This window comes from Enhydra lutris, unplaced genomic scaffold (genome assembly GCF_002288905.1).
Source record: "Enhydra lutris kenyoni isolate GAN:26980312 unplaced genomic scaffold, ASM228890v2 scaffoldscaffold11, whole genome shotgun sequence".
Lineage (NCBI taxonomy): Eukaryota > Metazoa > Chordata > Mammalia > Carnivora > Mustelidae > Enhydra > Enhydra lutris.
The window spans coordinates 39,705,176-39,728,810 of NW_019154095.1; the positions used below are offsets into that span (position 1 = coordinate 39,705,176).

The window sequence follows — 23,635 nt, forward strand, 5'->3', positions numbered from 1 at the left end:
AGAATCCGGCCTGGTCGGCCCTCAGCTGCGTGGCCGGAGGCGGACGCCAGGGGGCGGCCTCGCGCTCGCCCCGCCAGGGCTGGTTTCCGGCCCCGCCTGCGCAGGAGGCCGCGGATCCCACTGGTGGCCGTAGGTAGGCGCGGCGGGCTTGGAGGTGTGGCGGAGAGGCCGTGGTGGATCGCGGGGAAGGGGCGGGCGGGGGCGCGGAGTCCAGGTCGACCCGCGAGAGCGAGGGGCTGGGGGAACGGGGGCGGGGGGGAGGCGGCCGCGGAGGGCGGCTGGGCTTCCTGCGGGGTCTGTCCCTGTTGGGCGGCCCCCTCAGCCCCTCCGCGTTGCGCCTCGCGGCCCAGCTGCACCTCCGCGCGGCGGACGGCCGGGCCGGGGCTTCGGCTCCGTCCCTCCGGCGTCCGCTGTGCCCCGCCCCGTAGTGCAGCCGCCGCGCGCCGCGTTCCGGCGCGGGCCTCCGTGGTGGGGGTCGTCCTGGGCCTCGGTTCGTGAAGGCTCAGCGGGGCCGAGCGGTCTTGTCTCCGTCCGTTTTGCCGTGCCCGTAGCACCTTAAGGCTAAGTAAGCGTCCGAGATGTTTGAAACAATTTGAAACAAAACGCTGTAAAGCGCCGTGTGTCCTGGTGGCAAGATGGGATTCCGTTCTAAATTGTACTGGGTGGCACCCGTTCGTTCCTTCTCTGCTTGAATCGGATACTCCGTAAATCGGTAAAAACTGCTTTTGTGCTCTTCCTTTTCTTTCTTGTAAACGAGCTGTGAGTGTAGAGCAGTGGTTTCCAGTTTTTTCCACTGCTAGCTTGTAGCTACCAACGTGGGAAGTTCTGTGTCTCAACAGTGCCTGCATTTTTCCTGACCCAACTGGCCCCACAATCTCCATTCCTTGTGAACCAGCAACGATCATTGCCATTTTGCTTATTTTTCTACCGCAGAGTTCCTTCAGCCACACGGGCTGCTCCAGAAATACGCCTTTAAGGGAGAGAGCCCATCAGGTGTTGGGGTGCGCCAGAGAGTCCTTTAAGAAATGGGCAGTCTCAGGTGTACCCCCCCACCCCCACGCAGTGAACGTGCTATGTTCAGTTCCGTCCCACACCTGAGGGCTGCAGGATTTATTTAGTTATTTATAAGAAGATTTTACGACAGAGGGAGACACAGCGAGAGAGGAAACAAGCAGGAAAGTGGGAGAGGGAGAAGCAGGCTTCCCACTGAGCAGGGAGCCCGATGTGGGACTTGATCCCAGGACTCTGGCATCGTGACCTGAGCGGAAGGCAGCCGCTTAACCGACTGAGCCACCCAGGCGCCCCCCGGGTTGCAGGATTTAGAGGAATAAGGTGAGTTTAAGGCCAGAAAACTTGGCTCCTCCAACTACAGTTTAGTGACCTTGGCTACATCACTTCACCTCAGTTCTCTTATCTGTTAAATGAGAATAATAATTATACATGTCTCACAGAATTGGTGTGAGGTTGACACTGTTAAATTTTTGGGTGAGTTTTTTTCTGAGGATGCAGAAGTGGATCTGAGGGCTTAGGGATAATTGAAAGATTATTGAGGCATATAACTTCAGGGTCCACAAGAAATGCATTAAATGGGTAATTCTGTGGGGTGCATGGGTTCCTTAGTTGGTTAAGCACCTGCCTTTGGCTCAAGTCTTGATTCCGGGGTCCTGGGATCGAGCCCCGTGTTGGGCTCCCTGCTCAGCAGGGAGCCTGTCCTGTCTCCCCCTGCTTGTGGTCTCTCTCTGTCAAATAAAATCTTAAAAAAAAAAAAAAATTGGGTGACTGGGTAGTGATCTAATGTAGATTAGAAAAAATGAATTTCTAGAGTTCTGCAGAATTTCCTACCTGATGCTGGCAGCCTTTGTGTGGAAATGAAGGAAGTAGTATCCCTCCAAAAGAAAAAAAAGCAAAAACGATAGGCTTCAGGCCCTATACAACTGACTCTCCTACCTGTGGCAAGATAGGATCGAGGAAGGTCACAGCAAGGGGGTTGGAGAAGTAAAAAGATGGTGAACTCAGACGGGAGGAGGTGCTGGAAGCAAGCATCAGAGGACAGGCACATGAACAGAGAACAGATTCGGTGGGAGTGTGAAGGTGGCAGAGAGGAGTCCTGAGTGATCTGGCGGGCAGTGCATTTTTACTGAGTGCCTGTTGTACACCAGCTGCTGAGGACCCAGGGGTGGGCCAAGCAGGCAGGCAGTACCCTGGTTGCTCACAGTTGAGGAAGAAGGGATGCACATGCCAGAGCCTGGGCGTCTCACGGGGGTGACTTCAAGAACAGAGGGAAGCTCAGGGCCTAGAGTGCGGGGTGCAAGGAGGCGTCTGGAGAGGTGGACAGAGGCTGGAGCTCAGGGGGCCTTATAGGAGTTTGGGCATTGCCCTGAGGACAGAGAAGGACAAGGTTAGTTGATTTTAAGCAAGGAGTGATCGGATTTGTGCTTTAGAAAGACCACCCTGTGTACGCCAGCGAGACACTTCCCACATGTGCAGAAGGAGGTGTGTACAAAGCTCGCTTTGCTGGTGGTATCGTTAAACAAGTGAAATTGGCAAACTCGAGTTGGATGTACCTGCATGGATAAACCTCGTAAACCTAATGTTGGGCTGCCTTTTTTTTTTTTAAAGATTTTATTTATTTATTTGACAGAGATCACAAGTAGGCAGAGAGGCAGGCAGAGAGAGAGGGAGAAGCAGGCTCCCTACTGAGCAGAGAGCCCGATGTGGGGCTTGATCCCAGGACCCTGAGATCATGACCTGAGCCGAAGGCAGAGGCTTTAACCCACTGAGCCACCCAGGTGCCCTTTTATAAGATTTTATTTATTTACTTGACAGAGAGAGATCACAAGTAGGCAGAGAGGCAGGCAGAGAGAGGGGGGGAAGCAGGCTCCCTACTGAGCAGAGAGCCCGATGTGGGGTTCGATCCCAGGACCCTGAGATCACGACCTGAGCCGAAGGCAGAGGCTTTAACCCACTGAGCCACCCAGGCGCCCCTAAAGTTGGGCTTTTAAAAAAGCAAGTTACAAAGAATGGATACAGTACAGCTACTTGTATACAGTGTGTAAACATCGATACATTATGCGTTGTTATTTATAGGCACAAACTGGTGGTGAAAATAAAAAGTGTGTGTGGAAATTCTATACACCAGTGGTTCTTGGGCTTTAGTGTGCATCCGAATCCACTGGAAGACTTGTTAAAACAGAGATTTCTGGGTTCAGGAGATTTGGAGAGAGGATTTCACCTAAGAGTTTCTGGTTTGGGAGATTTGGAGAGAGGATTCCAGAACTCAGATTTCTCACAAGTTCTTAGATGCTGCTGCTGCTGCAGGTCCTGGGACATCAGCTTGTGGATGGTGGTTCCTTCTTGGGAGGGAGCAGAATAGGACCTGGAGGGGTCCATAGGGGCTTCAACTATATATATAATATTTTATTTCTTTATTCTTTATTTCTTTATTTTATTTTTTTTAAAAAGATCTTTGTGATGCACCATTACTTGACAAAGCTGGAGGGGTGTTCATGATCTTACTTTTTAGTTTTTTTCTGTGCTTGAAACATTTCAGGAAGGAATGAAGTGTCTATTTGCTGTATGGAGAATGGACTGGAAAAGAGAAGGAAGTGGGAGTTCGTGCAGGAACCTGTTGCAGAAGCCCGGGTAAGAGATGCTGGAGACTTAGACCAGGGGTGGCAGGGGAAGGGGAAAAGTGAGCAGAGTTGGGAGAGGTTTGGGTGAAAGAATTGACTGTGCTTGGTGATTGGTCGGGTTTGGAGGTTGGGGGAGGGTGGAACCAAGTCGCCTGTTTTGTGACTTGAGCAAGTGGGCATTGTATGCTTGTGACAGTGAGGGAACCCTGGAGGAGGGGCAGAGGACAGAGTTAAGTTCTGGACATCCCAGGCCTTGACAAACCAGCTGAGTGAAGTGTAGGAGAAATACCCAGGCCACTGTAGAGACTTGGAGACCAGTGCCATCTCCATGCGCGTGAGCAAGATTATACAGAGGGAAGACGCAGGATGGAAGGCTGGTCTGCAACAGACCCACAAGAATAGCACCATCCAGTGCAGGACTCAGCCAGCCTCTGCCTGCCACCTGCATTTGTATGACCTGTGAGCTAAGAATGCTTTGTACCTTTTGAAACGCTGGGGGGGATATCAGAAGAGAAATAATCTTATGTGACACATGAAAACTTTCTGAAATTCAAATTTCGTTGTCCGTATGTAAAGTTTTATTCAAACACAGCCATGCTCATTGTTTCTGTAATGTTGGGGGAGGCTTTCACACCCAGGTGACAGACCTGAATGACAGTGACAGAGTTTGTGGCCTGTCATGGCTTTACACTGCCTCTTGGTGCCCCACAAGTCACGTGATGCAGTTGTCACTGGATTTCACCTTTTGCCCCTAAACCTAATATTTACCATCTGGCCCTTTACAGAAAAAAGTGCTGTTTCTTGACCTGAGGTCTGAGTTGAGACACACTTGGTCATTTCGAATGTTGTAGAAGAGAGATGGCGGTTGTTTTATTCATTTCTGTAAGAGCACCTTCTAAGAATCAGGTACCAATAGAGGAAGCCCGTGAGACCGTGAGGGCTGAATGGGAAAACTCATCGTAGTTTTACTCAAAGTCCCTGAAGACAGGAGGGAATGGGCCAGAGAGAAAGACACGGGCCCGGAGTCTTTGTGGGAAAGGTGAGCGAACAGCCATCACAACCCCAACAGGCACAGCTGGGAAGACTGAGGGGCAGGTGAGCAGGTGGCACTAGGTCAAGAAAAGGCGGAGACTCGAGTGAGGCTGGAACAGTGCGGTAGAGCCAGGGTTTGGTGGACACCTCGTAATCACAATGGGGATTTGCACAGCAGCATTTTAAAAAATTAATTAGGATGAACTATATGGGGGTTTGGAACCATCCATTACTTCTAAAATGTCTTGCTCAGAGAAAGCAGTGTCGCTCTGCTGACCCTTGGTGGGGGTCACTGGGGCTGGGTCACTGGAAGAACAGAGCAGTTGAGTGTTGAGGATCTGAACGCTGAAAACAGCAGATTTGTAGGGAGGGGGCAGACTTGTGTTTGGGAAGCATTTTTGTTATCTGTTCACGTTGAGATATAATTCACATACCATTAAGTTTGCTCTTTAAAGTGTACCGTTCATTGATTTTTAGTATATTCACAAGGTTGTGCAATCATCTCCACTAATTCCAGAACATTTTCATCCAAAAAGAAATCCTGTGCCCATTAGCAGCCAATCCCCATTTCCCCTTTCACTCAGCCCCTAGCAGTCACTAACCTGCTTTCTGTCTGTATGGATGTGCCTGTATGTACATTTCATATAATACAGTCCTACAATACAGGACCTCTTGTATCTGCCTTATCTCACTTAGCATCAAGTTTTCGAGTTTCATCCATGTTACAGCATGTATTAGTGCTTTATTTCTTTTTGTGGGTGATTAATATTCCATGTCTAGTTATAGCAAATTTTATTTGACCATGTATGGTCAATAAGTCAATTTTATTTGACTTCAGGTTATTTCTACTATTTGGCTGTTAGGAGTAGTGCTGCTGTGAACATTCATGTACTAGTGACTAGGGTTCATGCGAATGTATGTTGTCAGTTCCCTTGGGCATATACCGAGTGATGGATTTGTATGGGTAACTCCATATTCAACCTTTCGAGGAACTTCCAGACTCTTTTTTCCACAGAGGCTGCATCATTTTATATTGCCACCAGCAATGTATAAGGGTTCTATTTTCTCACATCTTCGTCTACACTCGTTCTTGCCTGACTCTTTGACGACAGCCGTCCTGTTGGGGATGAGGCGGGATCTCATTGTGTTTTGATTTGCATTTTCCTGATGACTGATAAAGTCAACGTGCCTGTTGGCTATCGGCCTGTCTTTTCTAGATAAATGTCTGTTCAAGTCCTTTGCCCATTTCCAAATTGAGTTATTTGTCATTTTACTGTCGAGAAGAAGTAGTATTTTGAATTGTCCGTTGGGACATTCTAGTAGAGATGTCAAGTTAGCGGGACTGGGGCTGTCAGCAGGTGGGGACAGGGAGCCCGAGTCTGGATAAGAGCACCCAGGGCATGAGTGCAGAAGTCTGTCCAAGCCTCTGACTCTCCATCAGTCTATAGACAAAGGCAAGAAGAGCTACCAGAGTGCACCTTCCTGGGAACCAGGTCACAAAGGCATTTCAAGGAGAAGGGAGTGATCAGTCATGCCAGATGCCACTGAGTGGTCAAGCCCGTGACTGAACTGATTGCTGTGTTCAGCAATAGTGAGGTCCTGGCAATTTGGTCACTGTGGGTGGAGTAGCCTTGGGTTCTAGAGGAAGAGGGGGAGTGTTGGAGATAGTAAGCATAGATAGTCCTTAAAGCTTTAAAGTCTTTATAGCTGCAGTGTGAACTTAGGAGAAATGCTGTTTTCTGTGAACTTTGCACCTGGCTTGATGGGTGTGTTGTCCCAGCGCTGTGAATGGTGGGTGGCCTGACTATCTCCAGGAGAAGGTATGAAAGAGCTGTCTTCAGATTTTCTTCATGGCTGTCGCGTCTCAGGCCTCTGGTCTCGGTGCGAATCCTCGGAGAGGTGTTCTAGGACTGCTTCATCCAGGGATTTCCTCTCTGCTAGTCTCTATCCTTAAAAGCTCATCACAGTATACAAGGAGAAGATTTTTTGTTTCTTATTTATTGTCTCTCCTCCACTGGTTTCTCCCTAAGGTCCAAGAGGACAGGAACCATATCTGTGTATTTACTCACAGATCCCCAGGGCCTAGAGTGGGATTGAGCATGGGGAAACGGCTTCATGAACGTGGAGTGAATAAGTGGTCGGCGTTTGGTGATGGAGGTTAAGGGAGCGCGGGGGCGGGGGGGGTGCGCGGGGCGGACTCTGAACTCAGACCAGCTGCCAGGGTGCCACGATGGCCACCAGGCTGTCGGAGGACTTCCTGCGGCTGCTCTCCATCCTGGGGCTGGAGGGGGACGCCCAGACCCTAAGAGGGCCCCAGGAGAAGACCATCTGAACTGTTGCCGTTTGTCTCTGTGCAGAGTTGCAGTTTTCCTTCAGCAAACCTCCTTTTTGGTACTTCGTGGCAGAGTGTTTTCAAACCCATGCCTGGGACCAATCAGGACACTGAGTGACCCAGGTGTCTGGGTGGAGGCCTGAGCTGGGAGAACGAAGGCGCTCCTGGAAGGTAACCCTTCATGTCACAGTCGTTTCAGACACAGGAAGCACAGGGTCAGTTCTGTCACTAGTGTCCGCAACACATCCCAGTACTGACACTAAGAGAGCGCACCGTTATGCCCATCATCCTAGTCAAAATATCGACACTCTTCCACTCTGGTTCACACGTAGCTTCTGCCTCAGGCACCTGAGCGTCAAGCACCTGACCTCCAGGGTCCTTCCGGCCCTCTCCCCTCCTAGCCCCTCCGCCACCGCACAACTCAGCAGGAATGCCCACCTCCACCGTGAGCCTCCCGCCGGCGCCAGCGCTAGAACTGAGCCGCTGAGTGTCCAGCCTTCTCGGTGGTTCCTGGTGCAAGGGTCACCCACACGTCACCCTCTCTCCGTTCTCACGACTGTTACTCCAGCTCACGTGCTTCTCAGCTCGGACCCCACACGACTGCCAGAGCCCTTGACCCAGTCTCCCCACCACCATCTCTTCCACCCTGACACATCTGTCACGCCTGTTGAAGAGGAGACTTGCTTCTTAAAAAGTTAGGGAGCTTTCTAGTACCTTCCACGGATTATCCCAATTCCTTAGCTGGTTCAGGAGGCTGTCAGCATTCTTGCCCTCACCCCCACCGTATCTGATCTTGGCTGCTCTCCTCTGTCCATCTGTCCTGGCCCCACTGGACTAACAAGTGTGGCTTGCTTTCATTTTGCTCACTCCTGTGGGAGGGACACAAAGTCAGACACACACAAACACCTTCCTCCTGGTAGAATCCAGACGAGCTGATAATAAGACACTGATTGTGCAAACAGCTGACACTGAGCATTTAGAATGAACCTAGTACGGGATACCTTCTTTAATCCTCCCAAGGACCCGAAGGCATGCAGGATCCTTGGGCATAAGAGGACTGAGAGGCTGTGCCTTCTTTTAACCCCTTGTCACTCAGACACCTTCATGATTACTTCTTGTTTGGTGTCACATCGCAGGTACCTGCAGAGGATAGCAGCATGGACGGGAAGGCCCAGGACAGCAGCAGAGGCCTTCCCCGCAGAGCGGTGCCCCCAGCCATGGGGCTGCTGCTCTCCATGGCTCTCATGAATGCTCTCCTCTACCTCTGCCTTGACTGGTTTTTCATCGCCCCTCCCCACTCCACTCCGGGCTCCACCCACTGTCCCCACGGACATTTCAGAATGGGACAGATGAAAAACTGTTCACCATGGCTGTCCTGCGAGGAGCTGAGGACAGAAGTGAGGCAGCTGAAGCGTGTCGGGGAAGGAGCCGTGAAGAGAGTGAGTGCTGGCTTACATCTGAGTGTTAATGGGGTGACCTTTCAGGATGGCAAATTGGCATTATGTGTGAAGGGTCCTCAAAATATTTCTGCCTTTGAGCCCAGTGGTCTCACATCTGGGACTTATCCTAATCCAATGGAAGGAAAAAAGCTAAATGCATCAAGGAGTATTTTGCTTTGTTATTTATAGCAATAGAAAACCAGTAATAAAAACTATTGGATATAGTTAATTATGGGCTAGCCACTTGATAGAATATTCTGCAGCCATTAAGTGTGTTTAGGAACCCTGTGTGGCAGCAGGAAAAAAAATCTTATGAGGATAAGTGAAAAAAGCAAAATGCAAAACTGCATAATACATGATTTTCAACTGCAAAATTAATGTGCTTATGTAGAAAAATACAGAAACGATAGAAATTAGGCTATGGTAAAAAGATTTTGGGCAGTTTTTTTTAATTCTTGTTTTTCAAGCCCTGGCATGGGATTATATTGACTTTTTAAAAGTTTTTTTATTAAAAAAAATTTTTTTTATGTTAAAAAGAGAAACCAAAGGGGTGAATTCAGATGCCTCAAAAGCTGTTGTCTGTAGGCAACCAGTGTGTGCTGGCTGCCTGGTCCCTTATTGGTTCTGTGGGAGCTAAGGCCCGCTGATGCCTCTAGAGGTCAGAGAAGGATTGTTGCACAGAGCTCCTTTGTGAAGATGTATTGAGTGGCAGGAGGGAGAGAGGGAACAGAAAATGCATCCACATGGACACCTGGCTTTTGTTTGGGGAGACCAGTGCACCATGAATGTGGAAAGGAGACTTTTTTTTAAGATTTTATTTACTTACCTGAGAGAATAGTGATAGCAAGAGAGATCACAAGTGGGGAGGAGAGGGAGAAGCAGGCTCCCCACTGAGCCGAGAGCCCAATGAGGGGCTGGGCTCGATCCCAGGCCCTGGGATCATGGGTAGACCCTTAAACAACTGAGCCACCCTGGCGCCCCAGAAAGGAGACATCTTGAAGGAAGAAGTCAGGGAAAAGGGAATGGAATTTATGCAAAGTAAAACCATAGAACAAGGTAACTTTTTAAAAAAGATTTATTAAAAAAAAAAATTTATTCATTTATTGTCGGTGCTCGAGCTGTGGCAATGAATAAAACAGAGCCTGTTGATGCTTTCTAGTTGGGGGATGAGACAATGAATAAGAAATAGATGCTCAATAAAATATGTTAATGACATGTGCTGGGAAGACAGCAGGGTGAGGAAGGAGCCACGGCTCACTACCCTGGGTGGTCAGAATGATCTGAGAGTGAGCCCTGTGGCTATCTGGGGAAAATATGTTCTAGTAAGAAAGATGGTACCAGCAGAGTCCGAAGATGGAACATGCCTGGTTGTTCAGGGACCTGGAATGAGCCAGTGTCACCAGAGGGCAGGATGAGAAGGGAGGTAGCACATAAAGTCAGAGGAAAGCCAAGTGGTGGCCAGAGCATGTGAGGCTTGGTGGGACCAGGAGAGCCATTGGAGCAATTTGAGTAGAGGTAGAATGTGTTGTATGTGTGGAAAGGAGGCTGAAGTGTTGGTGAGGATGGAAGACTGGCTGGGCCTTGCAGGGGAGAGATGGTCACAGCTGGACAAGGGTGTTAGCAGTGAACCTAGTAAGAAATCAGTGGATTCTGGTCATGTCTTAAAGGCAGAGCCAGTAGGATTTCCTTTTTTTTTTTTTTTTTTTTTTTTTAAAGATTTTATTTATTTGACAGAGAGATCACAAGGCCGAGCAGCAGGCAGGGGGGTGGGAAGCAGGCTCGCCACCCAGCAGAGAGCCCAGGGCGAGGCTCGATCCCAGGACCCTGGGATCATGACCTGAGCCAAAGGCAGAGGCTTAACCCACTGAGGCACCCAGGCACCCCCAGTAGAGTTTCCTAATAGATCACTTCTGGGGTGTAAGTGAGGGAGAGGGTGACCACAAGGTTCTAGGTCCAGGCAACAAGAAGAGTAGTGCTGTCATTACCTGAGCAGGGAAGAATGGAAGAACAGATTTTGTGTGCATGAGGTGAACATGTTAAGGCTGTGAGTGAATGTGAAGGTTGGATATACAAGTCTAGCATTTGGGTCTGGGGCAATGGGTGGGAATATATATCTGGGATGATGCTGAAAGCATTAGGATGTGAAGAACACACCAGGGGGGGATGTGGGTAGAGAAGAGGACTTAGGCCCCGTTGATTTCTGTCTTCTTCATGACCTGGAGGGGCTGTCCGCCCACTTGTTTCCAGGTTACTGCTCAGGTCATTTTTGGACTTCTTTTTCAGAATTGCTCTTTACCTTGAAGGATATACTTTTGGGTAGGTAGCTTTTTTTTTTTTTTTCCTTAAACTATTTATTTATTTACTTGAGAGAGGAATAGCAGGGGGAGGAGCAGAGAGAGGGAGAGAGAGAGCGTCTTTTAAGCAGACTCGGTAATGAGTGTGGAGCCCAACACAGGGCTCAATCCCATGACCCTGAGATCATGATCTGAGTTAAAACCAAGAGTCCAATGCTTAACCTACTGCCCTATCCAGGCACCCCTTCAGTAGGTAGCTGTGATGGTGGCGAATTGTTGTTGTTTGAGGACAGATTGGATTTGGGGGATGCCCTACAAAGCATGCCCATGCGAATATGAGGTTTAAAAATGTGGATAATAACTCTGAGTAATGTAGTTTTGTTTATTAAAGTGAAATAGGACTGTAAGGCCATTACATTGATTTTCTTTTGTCTTTGGTTGAAATTTGCCCTCAGGGCAAGAGTATTTTGTGCACTGGATATTTGCACCATCATTGATGAATCTCGTCCGTCCCCCCACCTTGAGCCCTGGGGCCCAGGACACATGGGGGTCCCAGCACAGGGCAGCCTCTTATTCCTTTGCATAGTCACTTATTGGAACAACTTGCTGCATGTAACGTGTTTCCCATCACTGGGACCAGCTCCTCCACGCGGGCAACACTCCGCACCCTAAGCTGAAGGCATAAGCTTCCTCAGTAGGAATTTCTGTAACCAGAGTTCTTGGCATCCTGCTCTCTGACCACCTCCTCTCCCAGCGCCCTTGCTTCAGTAATTCCTCAGTTTATCGGGACCTGTGTGTTGATCCCATGGTGGTTGCACTGGGTCTCACACTGACCCAGCAGCAGGGACTCTGTGGCTATTAGCTTCAAAGTCAGTCTTGTGCAAACACATCGTGCCTGGCTGGGGAGCCCCGAACCTGGTTGACCCCAGCTGTGCATCTGCATTCGAGCAGTTGCCCTGGAGGTAGAGAGGTCCCACAGCCCTGTGGTTTCATGCGCAACCACAAACCTCAGCCCGGCTCTCACCACCACCCAGCGGTCCTGTCATGTTCCTTCTGCGAGTTTTCCTTCCCCCTTGCCTTAGTTCATGGTCTTGTTGCATAAGTTGTTATGGAAACAGGAGCTTCCCAAACAAAATTTCTTCATCTTCAGTCACCTGACCTGTAAGCCCTCCAGCTCAGGTGTCATGACTTCTCATGATGTCTCTTCCGGAAGCTGTCCACTCTCTCCTGCACCCTCAGTCTTCCCTACTCCGAGGGTCATTCTGACTGGCACGCAAACACACACCCTTTCTCACAGAAATCCCTTTCCCCAATTCCCTCTTCCTCGGAAGCTCTGTGCACGTTCTCTTTCCTCTGTAATGAAATTGCCAGAGCTCTGTCCCTACTTCTCTCCTCCCATTCACTTGTCTTCTGCCGGGATGGCTTCCAAACCACCCTCCTGCAGAGAAACTGCCCTTATCCAGAGACCTGCAAACCCTGGGTTGGTCATTTCTCTATCTTCCTCTCACTTGATCTTTTCTGCAGCCTTTGATACAATTGGCTCCTCTGTCCTTGCGACTCTGGCTCTCTGTGCCGCCACCTCTTTACAGTTTTCCTACTCCCTCATGGGCCATTCCTAATTATCCCTCTTGCTGCCTTCTGTCCCCTATCTTGCCCCTAAGTCAGCAGTTCTCCACCAGAAGTGATTTTGCTCCTAGGGGGAGCATGTGGCCAATGCTCTCTTTCCCCGGACTCTATTTGTAGTTTGTGTTTGCGATTGCCTGGAGCAATCCCAGTTTGACTGAAAGGTAGATTGACCCATTCTTTTTCTTTTTTTTTTTTCTTTAATTGTAAAAGCAGTACATTCAATTCAAATTTACGGAAGGAGGTGAAGTACAAAGTAAACTGTTCCCTTCTACCTCTTGTCCTCCCCATCTCTGATCTTATTCTCTGAGGATAACAGTGGGAGATTTATCCCTTTTAGATTTTTTTTTTCCAGTGAATTTTATTTCATGTGTATCTTTTTTATTTTTTTTTTTACATTTAAAAAATTAACATATAATGTATTATTTGCCCCAGGGGTACAGGTGTGTGAATTCTCAGACTTACACATTTCACGGCACTCACCATAGCACATACCCTCCCCAATGTCCATGTCGTGTATCTTTTTATTAAGTTTTATTTATTTATTTATTTATTTTTTTAAAAAAAATTTTTATTTTAGATTTTTTTTTTTTTTTTTAATTTGTCAGAGAGAGAGAGAGAGAGAGCGAGAGCGAGCACAGGCAGACAGAGTGGCAGGCAGAGGCAGAGGGAGAAGCAGGCTCCCCACCGAGCAAGGAGCCTGATGTGGGACTCGATCCCAGGACGCTGGGATCATGACCTGAGCCGAAGGCAGAGGCTTTAACCCACTGAGCCACCCAGACACCCCCATTTGGAAGGATCTTATATGATCTATGTTTAATGCTCCGGGCTGTCTGGAAAACAGATGTTACCTGAATTGTATATATATATATTTATTTATTTTTATTTAGAGAGAGGGCACATTGGAGTGTGCCCACAAGTGAGGTGGGGGCAGGGCAGAGGGAGAGAGAATCTTAAGCAGGCTCCACACTGACCCACAAGGGGCTCAGTCCCACAACTCTGAGATCATGACCTGAGCCAAAGTCAAGAGTCAGACCCTCAAGCGACTGAGCCACCCAGGTGCCCCTGAATTGTATATTTAGAGTACGAAATAATAGTGTTCACTTCTCAGTTCCTTTTGCAATGTCTGCCTCCTCGTCCCTTTTAACCTTGGGTCATTCATGTATGCTCACTCCTTCCCTGGATGTCTTCAGCCTCTTGCCTTTATCTATAGCTAAGACCTCTGCCCTGAACTCCCCAGACTCTTCTATACAGCTGCCTACCCCACATCTCCACTTGGATGTCAGAAAGGCTTTCACACTGACCGTGTCCCAGACCATCCCCTCAGCCTCCTTTTCATTTATTCCCTGTTGCGGTTAATGACAGCTCTGTGGGCCCAGGTGCTCAGGCCCCTGACCTGGGAAGAAGCATCCTGACTTCTCTCTTTTTTTCACATCCATGTTGAATCCATTAGCAAGTTCTATTGTCTCTGCACTCAGAGGAAATCCAGGATTTGACCATTCCTCAGACTTCTACCCATCTCCCGTCCTCCCTCCGCCCAGCCAAGCTTCGTAGCTGGATTATTTCGGTAGCTTCCCAGGTGGGCTCTCTGCTTCCACGCTAGCCCCCTGCCATCTCTTCAGTCTGTTTACAGCACAACAGCCAGAATACTGCTATTAAATTCTAAGTCAAAGAGCATCTCTCCTCTGTCCAAAATCCTCCAGTGGCTCTCTGTGTCTCTTAAGTAAAAGCCAGAGTCCTTTTACCAGCTTACAGGCTTTACAAGGTCTGCACCCTCTTCCAGCCTTATTCCTGCTCCATTCCTCTTTGCTCATTCCACTCCAGCCACCGTGGCCTTATTGACCTGGCAGTCTATGGGCATTCTGTCACCCCAGGGCCTTTGCCCTTGCTATTCTTGCTGCCTGGGATGTAGTTCCCCGCAGGTAGCGTGTGGCTCATTCCTCTACCTCTTTCAGGTTCTTGCTCAAATGTTACCCCAGTGAGAGCCTTCTCTAACCCTATTTAAAATTTAAACCCTTCCCTGCTTAATTTTTCTTCAAAGCACATTTATGTATACTTTATATATATCCTGTTTATTTTCTTTATTGTCTGCCTCTTGTACTACAATGTAAATTTCATAGGGGCAGGGATTTACTTCATTTTTTGGGTTTTTTGTTGTTGTTGTTTTAAGGTTTTACTTATTTGAGAGAGAGAGTGCATGAGCAGAAAGAAGAGGGAGAGGGAGACACAGACTCCCTGCTGAGCAGAGAGCCTGATTGGGACTCGATCCCAGGATGTTGGGATCATGACCTGAGCCAAAGGCAGATGTTTAACTGACTGAGACACCCAGGTGCCTCCCTGTTTTGTTTTTTCAAAATTTTACATTAAAGTAATCTTTACACCCAACATGGGACTTGAACCTACAACCCCAGGATCAACAGCTGCACACTCCACCAACTGAGCCAGTCAGGTGCCCCAATTTCATTTTTTTTTTTTTTTTTTTTTAAAGATTTTTTATTTAATTATTTGTCAGAGAGAGAGAGGGAGAGAGAGCAAGCACAGGCAGACAGAATGGCAGGCAGAGGCAGAGGGAGAAGCAGGCTCCCTGATGCGCAAGGAGCCCGATTGTGGGACTCGATCCCAGGACGCTGGGATCATGACCTGAGCCGAAGGCAGCTGCCTAACCAACTGAGCCACCCAGGCGTCCCTATTTTTTTTTTATTTTCATAAATACTTATTAAATTTATGAGGACAGATTTGACTACATAACAGTTAATTTTTTTTACTACAAAAGACCACATAAACTATTTTCTAAAATGTATCCTTTACATTTATAATAAAACGTCACATGGATAATACATAAGGAGTGCCCAGAAATTAATAAGCGTAAAACAGCCCTACAGAAAATTGGATAAAGGCAAGAACATACTTCCCACAGAAGACCTACAGAAATGCCAACAAAGACGAAAAGTGCTCAGTGTCAGAAAATACAAATGAGCTGGAACAGTAAAATGTTTTCATCATCAGGTTGGTACAGAGTACAAAGATTGATAACATCTAGTGCGGTTAAGGCTGTAGAACCTAGGATTCTTTCATGTAAGAGTGGAGAGAGTGCACGCTGGCACAGACTTTGGAGGGTCGTGATAGAGTCTGTATTCTTCAGTTACCCGTCTACTTCCCCAGCTTGTAGAAGTGCTTGCCGACATGCAGAGTTGTGAATATAAGGTTATTTATTGTAGCACTGTTGTTAATAAGAAAAGAAGGGGAAATAATTTAAATGTTCATCAGGTAACAGATCACATAAAATCATACTAAATATTATAGACCTGCATATAATTTCTCTATTATAGAGAAAGAGCCTCATGATCTGACTCCTTCCATGACAAATCTCATGAATTTTTATTGTATTATACTTTAAAGAAAGAAATGATCATCTGCAAAACCTCACTAGCATGGGTAATATACCCAAACTGTGAAATGTTATGCAGCTTTAAAAAAAGGACTTATACCTGTATATATACAGACAGGAAAGTCTGAGGTACCAGTTAAATGAAAAAAAAGTTGCAGTGTGATATGTATGTTATAATCTTACTTTATGTCACCCCAGTCTCAAATGCTATTTGTAAAGCATACATTAACATGTATGAGAGCACACAGAAAGGTCTGGGAGGTTACACACCACTTAACAGCTTTCTTTGGGTTGGGGAGTAAAAGCAGGGGAAGGAAATCTCCTCCTGCATTTGAATTTTTGCCAAGAAGAATATTCTTGATTAATTTTATAATTTTCTTAAAAAAGGTAAAACTGTTCTAAGAGTTTTAGAAAGTGTTACAAAGCAACTGAGTTAGAGATTGCTGAGAAATGATTCTTAAGCAATACCTGACTTGCAAATATTTAACTTTGAAAGTTTCAGGTATTTGAGAGTGATCCCAAAGACTAATAACTATTTAATAATAAATAGTATTTAATAATCTTTCATTTATCTGAGGCACAAAAATTCAACATAAACAGGAGTTCAGGAGGAATTCATGAGCCCTGTTGTTGAGCTTCTCCCGCCACTTATTGTTGAATAAATATATGTATCAATAAATTGTAGCAGGGGCGCCTGGGTGGCTCAGTGGGTTAAAGCCTCTGCCTTCAGCTCAGGTCATGATCCCAGGGTCCTGGGATCGAGCCCCACATCGGGCTCTCTGCTCAGCAGGGAGCCTGCTTCCTCCTCTCTCTCTGCCTGCCTCTCTGCCTACTTGTCATCTCTGTCTGTCAAATAAATAAATAAAATCTTTAAAAAAAATAAAATAAAAATTGTAGCAGCTTCCCTAGAGTGATCACTTGTTTTTATGTGAAAAATGGGCCTATGATACCAAAGCCACCTGCCAGTGCTGGTGGGCACCATGAGGAGGTGGGTCTAAGGAAGTGATGGCTTTCAACAAAAAAAACACATTTTTGTGTTGAAGTCAAGTGTCAGATTCAGTGTTAACTCAGGTCTATGGGGGAAATGTGTTCCACAAAAGGGGCACCTGGGTGGCTCAGTGGGTTAAAGCCTCTGCCTTTGGCTCAGGTCATGATCCTAGGGTCCTGGGATCGAGCGCCGCGTCAGGCTCTTTGCTCAGCAGGGAGCCTGCTTCCCCGTCTCTCTCTCTCTGCCTACTTGTGATCTATGTCTGTCAAATAAATAAAATCTTTAAAAAAATTTTTTTCAAATATAACTAACACAGTATTATATTAGTTTTAGACATACAAGCAAAATGACTTTTTTATTGCTATTTTTTAAAATTTTACTTTATTATGTATGTCACCATACAGTACATCATTAGTTTTTGATGTGGTGTTCCATGATTCATTGTTTGTGTAGAACACCCAGTGCTCCCTGCAATCTGTGCCCTCCTTAATACCCACCACCAGGCTCACCCATCCCCCCACCCCTCTCCCCTCTAAAACCCTCAGTTTGTTTCCCAGAGTCCACAGTCTCTCATGGTTGCAAAATGACTTTTTAATAGAAATTATGATCCAGGGGCACCTGGGTGGCTCAGTGAGTTAAGCGTCTGTCTTTCGGCTCAGGTGATGATCTCGGGGGCCTGGGATTGAGCCCCACGCAACACATTGCATGTCGCTCGTGGGGCATCTGCTTCTTCCTCTCCCTCTGCCCTGCCCCCTCCGCTTGTGCTCTGTCCCTCTCCTCTCTTTCTCTCAAATAAATAAAATCTTTTTAAAAATAATAAAAGAAACTATAATCCATAGTGAAATTTCTCAATTTGGGGTTTTTGAAAAGGTCTTAAAAGATTTCTCTTTTAAATATTAAAGGTCAACTGTGGGTACCTGGGTTTTTCCACTAATGAATTTCCCCTGTCAGATCCCAAAGAAATCTCACAGGTCTTTAATTTACCTCAATTTGATATATTTTTGAGTTCTTTTAAAAAGTGTTTTTAGGGGCACCTGGGTGGCTCAGTGGGTTAAAGCCTCTGCCTTCAGCTCGGGTCATGATCCTGGGGTCTTGGGATCGAGCCCCAAGTTGGGCTCTCTGCTTGGCGGGGAGCCTGCTTCCTCCTCTCTCTCTGTGCCTGCCTCTCTGCCTACTTGTGATCTCTGTCTGTCAAATAAATAAATAAAATTTTTTTTAAAAAAGTGTTTTTAAATGTGAAATCATATACATTCATCCTGGAAAAGTTGGAAAATACTGAAAGGCATAAAGAAAAAAAAAAATCACCTAGAATCTTACCATATGAAGAGAATATATGAAGAGAAACATTAACCTGTTTCCTTTGATTTCCATGTAATTTTGTCTTGTTATATGCAGTTAGAACAATAACATAAAGGAAATTTTATATCCTTTTTCATTTGTGACATTACTGTTATCTGTGAAGACTCTGAAAACTCTGTCAATATATGCATTTTTACTGACCACATCGCACTCTTCTGAGTGATCTTGCCATTCTTGCCCTCCATTCTGATGGATGGGTAAGTTCCAGTTTATGCTTTTGTAAGTAGTGCCAGATTTTTATTCCTGGAGCTTTTTATCTCTTTCAGATTATTGCCTTAATAGATCTTGGATTTGATGTTACAGGCACTTGATAAATACTCCACATTGGTTTCAAAAACCATAAGCTATGTTTTAGCAGTGAGTAAGTAGCAGCACAGAGAAACAGCCCGCAGGCGGCAGACGCAGCCTGGGGCAGCCAGTCCTCCCTACCCTCACTTCTGAGCCTGTCTTCTCTTCCGCAGTCTTAACGCCTTCCCTTTGGAGATTTAAGCAGGAGGTCAGAAGTTCTTCAGGACAGTCCTTCCTGCAAGCCTTTCCTAGCTAGCAGAACTGGGGAGTCTAAGGTGTCCTGTTCAGGCACTCGGTGGGGGGTCTGGGCTAGAGTCTGCGGGGCACTTTTGCTTCTGCTCTTGCAGCTGAAGGAATACAGAACCACACCCCACTTAAAACTGTTGTCCTGGGGCGCCTTGGTGGCTCAGTTGGTTAAGCGGCTGCCTTCGGCTCAGGTCATGATTCCAGGGTCATGGGATCGGGCCCTGCATGGGGCTTCCTGCTCAGCAGAGACCCTGCTTCTCTCTCTCCCACTGCCTGCTGCTCTGCTTACTTGTGCTCTCTCTCTATCAAATAAATAAATAAAATCTTTTTTTTTAAGATTTTATTTATTTATTTATTTGACAGATGGAGATCACAAGTAGGCAGAGAGGCAGGCAGAGAGAGAGGGGTAAGCAGGCTCCCTGCTGAGCAGAGAGTCCGATGCGGGACTCGATCCCAGAACCCTGGGATCATGTCCTGAGCCGAAGGCAGAGGCTTTAACCCACTGAGCCACCCAGGTGCCCAAAATAAATAAAATCTTAAAAACAAAAACAAAAACTCTTGTCCTGACTGAGAACAACTCCTGTTTGTGATGTACTGTGCTACCTTGAAGCTAAGCAGGTGGTGTTGTGATGTGTGATGGGCTGGCTGGGCTCGACTCACCACTTTTCTAGTTGTCTCCCCTCCCCCCCATCCATTTGTGCTGCAGGTGTTTGGAGCTTCCGGTCAGTTTTTCACTCCATGCCTTTATCCTCCAGGCCCCTCTCCCAGGGATGCACTTCCCATTCTCCACATCTGCCGGGCCAGCCCCAGTCATCCTCTAGACCAACTCCCAGGAGCCTTCCGGCACCCTCACCCGCGTCCATCCTGGGCCTACCCTGCCTTCTGCACTGGGTGCCCGTGTTTGCTCATCGGTGAGGCTTCGTAACCAGACTGAGCGCTTCTTCGGGACTGGGTCTCTGTCTCCTCGTTTCTGCATTCTCTGTACCACCTCTGGCGCCCGTTGGGGGTTTCCGGCTCTCTGATACAGGTGACGGTTTTCAGGGTTGACGGTTTTCTGTGGCTTTGTTTCAGGTCTTTCTGTCTGAATGGAAGGAGCGCAAAGTGGCGCTCTCACGGCTCTCCCGGCTGGAGATGAAAGAGGATTTCCTGCATGGGCTGGAGATGCTGAAAGGTCTGCAGAGTAAACACGTGGTCACCCTGCTCGGCTTCTGTGAGGACGACAACACTATCCTTACTGAATATCACCCCTTGGGCTCCTTGAGCAGTCTGGAAGCAACGCTGAACCTTTCCAAGTACCAGAACGTGAACACGTGGCAGCACAGGCTGCAGCTGGCCATGGACTATGTCAGCATCATCAACTATTTGCACCACAGCCCCCTGGGCACACGCGTCATGTGCGACTCCAACGACCTGCCCAAGACGCTGTCACAGTATCTGCTGACCAGTAACTTCAGCCTCGTGGTGAATGACCTGGACGCCTTGCCCCTGGTGAACCACAGCTCCGGGACGTTGGTGAAGTGTGGCCACCGGGAGCTGCATGGGGACTTCGTGGCTCCAGAGCAGCTGTGGCCCTATGGGGAAGACACACCTTTTGACGATGACCTCATGCCTTCCTATGACGAGAAGATCGACATCTGGAAGATTCCAGATGTCTCTAGCTTCCTTTTGGGGCATGTTGAAGGGAGCGATATGGTCCGGTTTCATTTGTTTGATATTCATAAAGCCTGTAAGAGTCAGACGCCTGCGGAACGACCAACAGCTCAGGATATTCTAGACACTTACAAGAAGGTTTTGAATTTACTCAGAGATACCATGGTGTCCCAGACAAGAGAAATGCTCTAGAAACCCGTCCTATCAGTGAAGGATGGGCTTTAGGGAACAAATGGAAGAGATGCAGCAAATCTTGCTCTGATGGTGAGGTTCTTGCTGTTCAGCTGTGTGGTCCTTCCTCTGCGTCCACGTTCACCCGTGAGTGGTGTTCACCCCCTGGGGACCGGGGCAGAAGTTGCTGCAGGCACACTGGGTTTGGCTGAAGTCCAGCCTCCCTCTCTCATGCCGATCACTCCCAGCGGAAGACGAGAGAAGCAGGAATCTAGCCACAGCTGAAGGAAGTAACAAAAATTAGCCACAAAGAGGCTTCTCTTGCCCTAATTACTGAATCTGGAGGCGTGTAAGAAATGTATATAGAAAAGGTTTTTAAATGGATATGAAAGAAACATGCAGTAGTTTTCCAAAGAATTGTTTTCCTCATGTTTTTAGGTGGTGGTCGACATGACCAGACATAATTCAGTTCCCAAATTCAGGGTCACAGGAGTATTTGCGATGTTTCACATGGTGTTGATGAGGCCGTCTTTAGTATTTTAAATGATTGTTTAAATGTTTATTTTAATGAATGTGAAATTCTTATGCCATCCTCTTTCCAAAAACCTAAAGGAGAACTGTGATAGCAGGCTCCTTGAAGTTTTGAATGGACAAGGAATATTTAGGACAGCAAGTACGAGGGAAATTATATCTGTGTTCCTGCCTTGGATGGTGCTTATGAAATTCCTGTTTACCTTCCAGCTCAGTTTTCTGTGTCCAAAGTTAATTATTAGAACAATTTATATCAAAAATATCACTCGTGGGGTGCCTGGGTGGTTCAGTGGGTTAAAGCCTCTGCCTTTGGCTCAGGTCATGATCCCAGGGTCCTGGGATCAAGCCCCGCATCGGGCTCTCTGCTCAGTGCAGAGCCTGCTTCTCTCTCTCTCTCTCTGCCTGCCTCTCTGCCTACTTGTGTTCTCTGTCTGTCAAATAAATAAAATCTTTAAAAAAAAAAATCACTCGTTACTGGAAAGTGAAACCCTTCCACTTAAGTTGCATAACGGAATCCTTTAGAAAGTTCTTTCTTGGTCACTATCATCCTCATTTGCAGAGGATGATGGATTTGGTGTGTATTAATTACCACCAATAAGGTGGTTAAAGCTGACATTGAGGGGCAGAGGTGCCCGGCAATAGACGCTGCCTTCCCTTGAACTTGAGCAGGTGTCGGAATCACCAGAAGCAGGAGCTGGGCCCCACCCCAGAGGCTCTGACTCAGTAGGTCTGGGACAGAATCTGAGACTTTGCATTTCTGACTGGTGCTGCTGGTCTTGGGACTACATTTTGAGAGCCATCTCCTTAACTGTTAGGGAGGGTACCACGAGCAGTAGGATAGGGCAGCAAAATTAGTATTATGTCCTAGTCTACCACTTTTGGGGCTGATTGGGTCATATGGCTGAGCAGAGAATATAATTCCCTAGAGTATTTTAACTGTCAGTTTTTGCTATTAAAAACTTTCCCACAGCAGTCAGGATGCTGGAATCAAGAGGATGGACGATAACAAGGGTTGTCGAGGATGTGGAGAATTGGAACACTCTGGTAGAAATGTCTTCTGGAGCAGTTGCTTTGGGAAACGGTCTGGCACTTCCTCAAAAAGTTAAAAAAATATATAGCCTGGTGGTGGGTATTATGGAGGGCACGTATTGCATGGAGCACTGGGTGTGGTGCATAAACTATGAATTCTGGAACACTGAAAAGAAATTTAAAAAATAAAAATTAAAAAATAAAAGTTAAAAATAGAATTGCCATGACCCAGGAATTCACTCCAAGTATTCACCCAAGACAGCTGAAAACATGTCTACACAAAATCTTGTACATGATCATTCATAATAGACGAAAGATGGAAATAACCCAAATGTTCATCATCCGGTGAATGCATAAAGAAAATGTGGTATATCCATACAGTAAGGTCTTACTCAGCCGTAAAGCAGAATGGCGTACGGATACATGCTCGCTCCCACATGGTTGGAGTTTGGGAACATTCTAATTGAAGGAAGCCAGTCACAGAGGACCACACGTTGTATGCTTCCATTTCTAGGAAATGTCCAGAACAGACAAATGCATACAAATAGAAAGTAGATGAGTGGTTGCCGGGGACTGGCAGGGGGTCAGGGGGAGGAATGGGGAGTACTTGCTAATGAGTACAGAGTTTCTTTTGGGGGCAGTGAAAATGTTTTGAAATTATATAGTGATGGTTGTAGAACTCTGAATATATTAAGTAACTGAATTGTATAAAAGGACAAACTTTATGCTATGTGAATTTATATCTCAATAAAGCTGAGGGGAAAAAAACCCATGTCTGTGCCAAGGCTGTGTATCCGTTATGACTCTTTTCACTTGATGTAGGTGGTTATTGTGTAGAGTTATTGGTTGTATTACCCTATCCAGGATATAATTCTTGTTTGAGGGATTTTCTTAGCTTTTGGACTTTGCATTGGAGCAAAACCATCAGTTTAACAAATTTGAAATATTTTGAAATATTGACAGTAGAGCTAAAATAAACAGCACGGTGTGTGTTAGGGCCAGAAGACCAGGGTTCTAATCCCAGCCCTGCCTCCGATTCGTTGTGTGCCCTCAGACAACCTGATCTCTAAAATGAGAGAGTTGGTGGGAACCATTTCCTCCACGTGCTTCTCTTAAGTTCTCTCGGATGCTTCATCCTGCCGGGGCTAGATGCCAACCAGAACCTGGTCTGTCAGGGTTCGGTCATTAGCTTGTGCTCAGACGTAATTCAGTGCCCAAAGAACTGTGAAATCCTAAGAGCAAGCCTAGCTAAAGCCTCGATGGGAGTTCATGGCCCAGTCAGCTTGCTGCCTGGCGCTCCACAGACATGTGACCAGGAGAGGAGGTTGCTGAAGTGAGCCATTCTCAAAGCACAGCCAAGGATTCAGTTCTCTCTCCCTGCTTACCTGTTCCAATCACCACCACCCTGTGGTTTATAATGGGCTTTCTCGTGTCATGTGATGCCACGAACATTCCAAACATCTGGTGGCATGCAGTGACTGTTAGTGATTCGGCGGAGACAGAACGCGGGGCTGTTTTCAAAGGAGGCATGTGGGGATGGGAGCGAGGTGGAAATCTTCAGCTCTCTGCAGAAAGGTCCTGGTGGTCTCCCCCCGACCTTTATTTTAAAAATAAACATCACTTAATTTCAGTA

At 47.0% G+C, this 23,635-nt stretch overlaps 1 protein-coding gene across 2 annotated transcripts; it reads left to right on the top strand.

Annotated features, from left to right (window-relative positions):
• Positions 1-477: 477 nt before the first annotated feature.
• LOC111144525 (protein-O-mannose kinase) lies at positions 478-21,272 on the top strand. 2 transcript variants are annotated; one of them, XM_022498846.1, is made up of 5 exons: positions 478-712; positions 3,551-3,642; positions 7,022-7,167; positions 8,133-8,435; positions 19,693-21,272. In XM_022498846.1, the coding sequence occupies exons 4-5, from the start codon at positions 8,154-8,156 to the stop codon at positions 20,461-20,463; spliced, it is 1,053 nt and encodes a 350-aa protein (XP_022354554.1). In that variant the 5' UTR covers positions 478-712; positions 3,551-3,642; positions 7,022-7,167; positions 8,133-8,153; the 3' UTR covers positions 20,464-21,272. The 2 variants fall into 2 exon arrangements, with proteins under 2 accessions (XP_022354554.1, XP_022354553.1); XM_022498845.1 differs by lacking the exon at positions 478-712 and adding an exon at positions 1,282-1,332.
• Positions 21,273-23,635: the final 2,363 nt, after the last annotated feature.